The sequence below is a fragment of the Malania oleifera genome, chromosome 12 (genome assembly GCF_029873635.1).
Source record: "Malania oleifera isolate guangnan ecotype guangnan chromosome 12, ASM2987363v1, whole genome shotgun sequence".
NCBI lineage: Eukaryota > Viridiplantae > Streptophyta > Magnoliopsida > Santalales > Ximeniaceae > Malania > Malania oleifera.
In genome coordinates, this window is record NC_080428.1 from 27,693,251 (window position 1) to 27,702,696 (window position 9,446).

The 9,446-nt window shown below is 35.7% G+C and overlaps 1 protein-coding gene across 1 annotated transcript; it reads left to right on the forward strand.

The window, feature by feature from the left end:
• Positions 1-1,159: 1,159 nt before the first annotated feature.
• Positions 1,160-9,220, forward strand: LOC131145184 (uncharacterized). The gene is made up of 5 exons (XM_058094312.1): positions 1,160-1,456; positions 7,753-7,887; positions 8,348-8,587; positions 8,677-8,736; positions 8,848-9,220. Exons 1-5 carry the CDS (start codon positions 1,346-1,348, stop codon positions 8,950-8,952), a joined length of 651 nt encoding a protein of 216 aa, XP_057950295.1. The 5' UTR covers positions 1,160-1,345; the 3' UTR covers positions 8,953-9,220.
• The last annotated feature ends 226 nt before the right edge of the window (positions 9,221-9,446 follow it).

The window sequence follows — 9,446 nt, forward strand, 5'->3', positions numbered from 1 at the left end:
ACTTCCCAAACTAACCAATATTTTGTATAACAAGATTGCTATACTCATGTTCTTGCGTTAACCAATAATAATGTCCTTGTTCTATTTTAAACCTTATATCCACCTTTTGAGAACTAACATTGATGTTAATGAATAAATGTTCTTATGCCACCTTTACAAATACAACTCTTCCCGCCTATTTTTACTCCTCTACCCACTCCACTACTCTTTTCTCTTCCTTAGAAGTAGTTATGCTTGTAATTATGTTTCTCTTCAAGATGATGATGAAGAGTAATGAGCGCAAAAAGGAAAAAAAAGTACTTAAAAAAAAACACCTCTAATCTCTCATATTAAATATAGTATACTAGCACTAGATATTATTGAAATATGGACCAGACATTGTGATTGGATTGGATCGATAATAGTACTAGCACTTGATATGACATCTGTGATGTTGAGCTTGAAAATAGGAGGGAAGAAGTTTGATCATTGGGTGCACGTGCGACATTTTATAAGAGCAAATAATGAATTAATTTGTGACCTTGTCTCGTTGGATAAATTGGCTTGTGGTCGTGGTGGATGATTGATTTTTTTTCCTTCTTATTTTTTAAGAAAGAGTCCAATTATGACAAGGATTGATTACTTTGCACTTAAAATAAATGCAAGAAAGTGTATAAGGGCTTATAACATTATATGTCAATACTATATCATATTATGTTTGGCTTTGACTAGAAACGTAAATTTTCATTTATTTTTTACATAGGAGTGTTTGTATTATCACATCATAACTCTAAAAAAAAAACCTTTAGTTAAGGATAAAATAATACTTTACCTAAAAATGCTCAAATATTGTGAGACTAAAAAATCATTGTTAATAAAGCATTTGTTTTTAAAAATGGCAAAAAAAAAAAAAAAATACAATACTAGTCTTTTCAAAGGGACAATATTAGGGGTCGACTTCAAAGGTCGCGAGATTAGTCACGTGAACCGTAAAATGGACACGTAAAAACTTAGTATGTATCCTTTCAAAAAAAAAAAAAAAGAAAAAAAAAAGAAAAAGGCAAACCCATAACAACCCAATTAGGCTATAATTCCCCAAAAAAAAAACATATGAAAAGGTTATACGTGTAAACTTTCTATTTGTCCATCTAGAAAATATAATCTCTAGAACGTTCTGTTTTGGGAAAACAAAAAGGTAAAAAGATTACAAACCCTAACTATTTTGTCATATCCAAGTGCCTGGGCAGTTTCTAGTCTTTTCCAGCGCCCAACCAATAAAATCATTTCCTATTTATTTTGATTTGAGTGCGCGAGAGCGTGGAAGTATCAGAGTCGCTGAAGTTGGGAGAGGAACCGAGGGAGAGAAATGGCGGAAGATATAGCTCTGGATTTGGAGGAGCTGCGCCACCTCCAGAGCATCGCGAAGAGGCCTCGCACTGTTTCTCTCATCACCTCTGAAATTTGCAAATTGGAAAAGGTTCTGCTTTCCGCATCTTTTTTTTTTTATTTAAAATTTCCTGTTTCATCCACGCCCCCGAAACAGGCGTCGAGCACTGTATCAGAGGTAGTTTGGTTTGATGCTTGGCTCTTTGGTTGCTCTTGCTTCATGACGGAACTTGATCTTTTGCTGGACGTTTCATTGATGTGTGACTGTCATGGTCAGATTTCATACTTTTAACACTCTTTTTCATGTGTGTGTGACCTCATTTGGTTTTTCAGATTCTGTGGACAAATAATAAGTACTTAGTGGTACCCATTTGATTATCTGTGCTTGATGAAGGATTCCAGTTGGATTCTATGGGGGCTCGGATAGGCGTCAAACCGATCTTGTATCAATTTTACTGGCTTCTAACTGAGGAATAGAATTTTTAAAATTGTAGCATACACTTGAAGCTTGAAACATCTGATAAGATTGCCTTGCTTGTTTTTTGAATGTGCCCCCTGAGTTGCCATTTCTAAGGGTCAGTTTGGTTGGAGAGAAGCATAGGGAAGAAGAGGGAAAAATGAGTTCCTATGCGTAAAATGAGAGAAATGAAGTGAATGGAAATACACGACTCAGGAAGACTTAAGAAATGCATTTAAGACATTTTTAAAGGATTCATGTAGTCGACTGTATCTAGTGGCACTTAAGGCTTCTTCTTCTTGTTGTGCGTAGATAAAATCTCATTGATTTTCTTCCTATTTTATTTTCCTTTTCTTTCTTTTTTTCTCGCAAAATTCTTGATTCAAATGGAGCCAAGAGGAGGAGAGAGTTTTAATTATTATTTTTGGTATTAAAAAGGGTAGGGGTAGACCTAAAATAACTTAGAATGAGGTAGTGAGAAGACTTAATAACTCTTAAGCTTGAGGAAAATGCCCTCGATCTAGTGAACTAGTGGAAAAGAATTTATGTAGTTGACCCCATTTAGTGGTGCTTAAGACTTGTTGTGATTATTGTAGTAACATAACGAAAATCCCATTGATTTTCTTTTGTTCTTTTTTGTTCCCCCTCATTAAATTCTTGAGTCAAATGAAGCCAAAGGAGGAAAAAAGTTCAAAAAGGGAACTTCATCTTATCTTTGGGTTCTATGGGTGCTCTCTTTTCCTTTTCCTAACAAATGCTTTAGGTTGAACACATAGGGTAGGCTTCCAAGCTTAGGAGTCTGCTTTTTCTCACAAAGAAAATCTGCCTACTTGTGCCTGCGTGACATCATCCAATGAATACCAAATAAGGGAAGATGAGACAACAAGGCTTGCATCCCTCTTGCTAGCTTCTACACTATGATGGAGGTGGTGGCTAGCCATCTCATACACACCCATGTTAACGAAAGAAAGTAATTAGGAAATTATTTCTTTCTTCTGGAAGATCAATATGAGCATTCCTTGGAAAGGAGACAATAAAGCTATTCCTACAAATTGATTTTGCACATTATGAATTGAAAGTACGGTGTAATCCCAAGAGGGGTGAATTGGATATTCAAAATTTTATTATGTGGAAGTTTGATTTATTTTAAACCTTTTTAACATTTTCAATCTCAATATCAATCACCACACTACTACTAATCAGCGAACGGCTATACCAATAAGTAATCCTAGATGTATATGAAATTTAAAAATACAATCTGAACTTTACCTTCAGCAAATTCAAATACGAACTCTAAATTTAATCAATGAGCATGTATTCATTTAAAACAAGAATCAGCAATATAATTCAATCAAGTACCCTTCTTATCCTTGAACAATCAACCAACAAAGATAACTTTACCTCTGCCAATCGAACTTAACTCAAAGTTTCAGCAATCGTTTGATTCTCAACCGAAAATTTAAACCATACAAAATGTTAACAAATTGATTTAATTATTCAAAGTAATCCAAATCCAAATTCAGCATTCAACCAATTTTCCCAATAAATTTAAAACCCATACACAGCAGTTAATTAGTGTAGAAATTAAAGAGAGTTAGAGAAAGAAGATTGAACACACGAAATTTTTACGAGGTTTGGCGTCCTGCATACGTCCTTGTCCCAAACAATTTGCTGTGAGGATTTTCCTTTCCCACTTTGTTCAATAGGTGGAGTAGTCTCTCTTCGTTGGAAGGTGGAGACCCCTCTCTAGCGAGAACATCCTCTCGCTAGGCAACAACTCTATCCCCGAGTCGTCATATTGCAAAACAACAAATCGATTGTTCATACAAGTAGATTACTCTAACAGCAGGGCAGATTTTGTACAAAGATAAACACACTATATACTCTAAACAACAATTTGCAATGAAGCTCACAAAGAAATTGAAGGTTTTCTGATTTGTAGTATGAGAATTTCAGTAGTATGAATCAAAAATCAAATTTAGGGCTCAAAGAATAAGCACAATAGCTTTTCGAGTATGAATCAAAGGGTATTGAATGTATTTCAAAAGTATTCGTTGCCCTAATGCGCAAATAATAAACCTTATATAGCTTAGGAAAGAATCTTACCGTTTGCCCCAACTTTGGAAACCATATCTTGTAATTTTGGAAAGAAATCAGCGCAATTCGTAAGTTTAAAACACAAACTTTAGTCGTCTGAACCATTTAAAATAAGCGCTCTAGAATTGGCAGTAGCAATTCAATCGCATGAACTCGTGAGTTCAGTCGCCTAACCCTGCTCGAGTGACCTGAATTTACTTTAGTCACCTATACCAATATAGTTCCGATTTCTTCACACTGGCAGTAGCACTTCAGTTGACTAAGAAGTTTTCCTCGGGCATTTGAACACTATGTAACTCCGTGTTTTTCCATATTTTGATTCCAAAACTTGTTTGTATTTACTTTGAAAAGAATTTTGAACTTATGAAAATATTTTCTAGATTTTTAAACAGGTCTCTAAGTCTAATATTTATTTCTCTAAGAGCTTTATAAACAAATTTGAAGTTTAAGAGTACTTACATGAGACTCTAAGAACATTTAAATACATGTAAATCCTAAGTCTTCATGTAGTATTGCTTTAATGTTGTCCAAGCTTGATCAATACTTCAATGAGCTTGTATTCTTCATGACTTGTGAATTTAAGTTGAGTTTTTGTCATTCTTTACCGGGTTTTACCATTGTGCTTGTGAGGAATATAATACCTGAAATTTAACTTGAAAGCACAATTAGAATTGTTTGTTATCATCGAAACGAGATTAAGCCTTGTTAGGCCAACATGAATGAACTTTGAAATCCAAATGATAGTTCCTCAGTTCCTCTGCCCCTTCTTGTTTAAGTATGTTGGAACTTCTCATAGCTTGCATGTTGTTTAGTCAGAGAAAGAAAATTCATGCATATGGTTTCAGTAATTTGAAAATTCATTGCCAGTTGAAACAATGATATTGGCTGGCTGGATGATAACATTACGTGACATAAACAATTTGATGTTACAGAGTTTCTGATTGTTGAAATAGTGATTGGTGCTATAGAAATACTAGCTGTTAATTCTTTTTAGATATTGTAATCCCTAGGAGAAGGCCATCTCTTCACAGAGGGGTTGTAGTGATTAGTATCAAGCAATTATTTATGAAAAGCATTAGTCTTCACAGTTTTGAGAGACAAATGCCCACACTCAATGCTGAATGTCAAATAAGCTGGTAATCTGGTAAGGGAGGTAGGGACCAAAGCCTGCGGATTAATTTACAATGGTGCTGCATAATTTACTTTGATGTCACTAGTCGGGTTGCATTGTCTTCAGTAGGGAGTTGAACAAGGTATTGGATTAATGAATGTATTTGAAATTCTTGGAGATCAATACCTTGATTGAAATGGTCACTTTTATACTTAAGGGTGTTGGGGGCAGTCACCTTAATCCTTTTCTGTTGGGAGTTGAAGGATTCAATTATCTTACAATATTTCCTTATTTTTCACCCAAGGCTGCTAACACTTATTAGTTGAAAATAGAATACTGATACAATTTGGAACCAAACCTTGCTGATCTGATTGCACATGATACTTTGACATGATATTTGTAAGTTATTACAGCTGTATACTCTTTTGGCTTAGTTGTTGCTTGTTAGTTCTCTGTGCATGAATTTCAGTGCTTCTTGAACTCTTAATAATTATTCTTTCTTGGAGGATTGACCACTATATATTGCGTATGTAGCCTGCTGCCAGCTAAGAAACTTACCTCAACTTTTTATTTGAGTGGAGAGGAGGTGAGAAAGTGGGAATAAGATGAGTAAAATAGATTTTTGGCCTAATGATAAAATGAGAATTGACAAAGCAAGTAAATTTGAGTAACAGGAGATTATGTTTTTTTTTGGTTGGGGGGGGGGGGGTGTTTGGTGAAAGATTTTTGACAGGTACCTTTGTCCCCATCTAAATTTTTTTCAATCCATTATTTCTTCAGTGAAGAAATTGTTGACAGTATGGAGTACTGCCACTATATTACATTAATGTTTTTTCATGGTTTTAGGAATGTCCTCATGCATTTTGCATTTGATCATTCAAATATTTTTTCCTTCAATAGATAATGTATTAACAACCAAGACAAAAATCTTGGGATAATGTAGTTTTTTCTATTCTTACCTGTTACTGGTAACAGGCTGAATACCAAAATTGACCAATTTCTGTTTTGGAGTCCTGACAAGGTGCTGTGCCATTGAAATGGTTGAAGTTTATCAAATGATTTCATCTACATGTTCATTAGCTCCCCTTATAATTGGACTAAGAAGTATTTGTGGCAAAATGAATTGTTCTCCAGAAATTGTATTGTTCAACACTATGCCTGTTATGTTGAACTATGAGCTCCTATGGACCTTGCTCAAGTGTTGGACTGAGTTTTCCATACTGCTGTTAGAACTTTGTGTGCTGTTCTGTGTTGAATATCCAGCCTATTCTAGATTATGGCACTATGTTTGCTTCACAGAAAGGAATTGGTATGGGAATGGAATTGACGTAGGAATAGAATTGATGAATGAATGGAATCACTATATGGTTGGAATGCTTTGACTGCCTTTGGATAAAAACAAAATGACATTCAGAATTACAATCATAATTTGTTTTCAGCCTTGAATGGATGCAATGGATTGAAAAATAAATAATTTTCTGAAAACTCACCTAGTGCAGAAATAAATATTTTTTTTTATGTTCTTTCAAGTATATAATTTCATTTTGCCCCATATTTTAAAATGATAGTGTTTTTTTAATCAAAAAATTGAATCTGTAATTCAATTTAATCAATTAAATTAAATTTAAACTATATACTAAATTAAGGAAAAATTAACCTATTTGGTTTGGTTTTGATTTTCTTTGTTTTGTTGAATTTTGGCTGATTTTCTTTGTGGTTTTTTTTTTTTTAAAATGTTTTTAGAAGAAAAATTTGGCAGTCTCTGTTGTTGAGTTTGCTGCTCTTTTCTCTTTGCCTTTCTAATGGGTTTTATTGATTTTGCTTTATTTTTCTGGGCACAATCCGGTCATGAAGTTCATCTTTGGCACATACGTGGATGGTCATTTCTTCATGTCAAGCGCAAATGAACACAAAGGAGGATCTGTGAACGATTAAAGCCTAGAAGAGATCTGCAGAATAATCAAAGCATAGTCACAAAACATACATGCTGCCACTTCTGCTGGCGACCATGGTGGTCGCGGGTATCGTGTTTTTCTGTTCTGAAATGATATGATATATTGGAGGTCATATTATTCTTTGTGAATTAAAAAGAAAAATGAAGGAATGACTATTCTTATGGGAGAAAGATAGAAACACCATTTCATTAGATGGAAAAATCACTATTCCACCCTCATTCATGGATATCAACGGTATGGGAATCAAGGCCTGAATTTTGATTCCATTCCAATCTTGCAATACAAACATCATGGTGGAGCACTGAGTGTTTCAACTGTCTTTGCAATTGTAGTAGTAGTAGAAGTGGCCATTATTTTAGTTGTTATTCTCTACTTGTCTTGTTTGTTTGTTTGCTTTTGCTTTTGCTTTTTTTTAACTTCTCCCTTCTTTGTGGGGGGGTTGGAGGGGGAAGGAGGGTGGGGTTTGATTGGAGGCCCGACCACGTACCTGCCATTTTTATTTTTTGGTAGGAAACATCGCATATTATTGGTGAATGGCCCCCGTGTCAGTGTTATATTCTATAACTTGCCAGGGCTTTTTCCTTGTCTTTTACTTGTGGTAGGTCACTGCTTATTCATTAAGACTCAACCAGCTTTTGTGATAGACTGAGGTGATGTCCTTGCACTATATGAACTATGAAGTCATAATGTGACATTGATCACTCAATTTGAGTCGCTTTGGCTTATGAATTTCTTCTTGTAACAAATAGTCTTGATTTTTTATGCAGTTATCAAAAGAGGCTGCTTCAACTACTCCAAGTCCAACACCACTAACAACTCCCTCAAGGGTGATGTCTGCCCCATCACCGAATTATGTTACTCTTGGATCATTCAGTTGGGATCAAGATACTGAAAAACTCAAGGTAAGCTTTATCTATTGCTATGTGGAAAGAATTGTACTATGGAGTCCTGAGAAAAATTAATGGAAATATTATGACTGGGACATACACATTGGTTTTTGTGTCAAGCATATACGGTGTTTCTGATATGGCATATTGATCTTATTTGAAGCTAGGCCAGAGCTTGGTGTTTGTGTAGCAGCCATCCACTTTGGCAAATTAATATCTGTGCTCTTGTGTTGAGTGAAATATGTTTTTCTGTACCATTAAAATTTGTGTCCTTATTGTTGTTGGGGGGGCCCCCGGGGGGGGGGGGGGGGGTGTGGGTGGATTGTCATCATCCTGTACTATTTATTTGAGTATCCATGCATGCTCCTTGCATTGAACATAAGCTTGTCATATGAATCTGAATCTCTCAATGGTATGATTGGTATTTCTACTGCACTCCATTCTCTTGTTCTGTAACTCTTAGACCCTTATGCAGATCTATGTGTCCCTGGAGGGAGTTAAGCAGGAGAAAATTGAGACACTGTTCAAACCAATGTCGTTTGATGTCAAGTTTCATGATGTTGAAGGAAAGAATTATCGTTGTGCCATACCAAAATTAAACAAGGAGATTGTACCTGAGAAATGTAGAGTCGTAATTAAACCCACAAGGGTCATCATCACATTGTTAAAAGCTTCAAAAGGAAATTGGCTCGATTTGTACTTCAAAGAGGACAAGGTAATTACTTTACAATGGATGGCATGACTGCAGGATTTTTGTATTGCGCTCAAAATTATGATTAGATAATTGCATGGTTTTATTTACAGCTAAAGCCAAATTTGGACAAAGAACGAGATCCCATGGCTGGAATTATGGACTTAATGAAGGTATGCCCCCCCTGCCCGTAGCCCGTTGGCTCCCATCCCCAGCCCTCCCTCCTTTCATATGGAGGGGATTGAATTTCCTTTCCAAGTCTAAAATCTGGTGTGAAATTGCAGAACATGTATGAGGAAGGGGATGATGAAATGAAAAAGACAATTGCAAAGGCGTGGACTGATGCAAGATCTGGCAAAACAGCTGACCCTCTGAAGGGCTACCGTTGAACCCAGCAGGAGCACGGTTGAGTTGGTTTGGCACCTGAAAATGGTGTTTTTGGACGCAGGCCTGTTTCCAAAATCCACCTTTAAAAAAAAAAAAAAAAAAAAACCTTTTCTATGTTATTGTGTTTTGCTTCTTGATAGTTTCTTGGAGATTTAATCACTTATGTTACATATAAATTGTCTTGGATTCACATGTAGTTGGTCTGCTGAGATACCATGCTAAGTTTTAATGTTACCCAATGCCCATGGGATCTTGGGATGGTGTTGTTTACATTATGTTTGGTTTGCTTGGAATGTTTGAAAATGGACTGAAAGCGAAAATTTTGAAGAATAGTTCCTATTTATGCATCGATTGTGGGTAATTTTTATTTCGGTGAGTAAATTATGGGTAGTGCTGTTATGCCTAGTTGGCTAGTCGTGTGAATTGGCCAAGCCCTGGAGTGCTGATGCCATGCTCATGCTTGTGTCAACATGTAAAGTTTTCCGCTGAGTTGAAT

Bases quoted from the DNA above. Each gene is read 5' to 3' on its own strand.
- LOC131145184 (XM_058094312.1), top strand. From the start codon at position 1,346: ATGGCGGAAGATATAGCTCTGGATTTGGAGGAGCTGCGCCACCTCCAG. The intron at 1,457-7,752 runs GTTCTGCTTTCC...TTTTTTATGCAG, and splicing joins AAATTTGCAAATTGGAAAAG to TTATCAAAAGAGGCTGCTTC. The intron at 8,737-8,847 runs GTATGCCCCCCC...GTGAAATTGCAG, and splicing joins GAATTATGGACTTAATGAAG to AACATGTATGAGGAAGGGGA.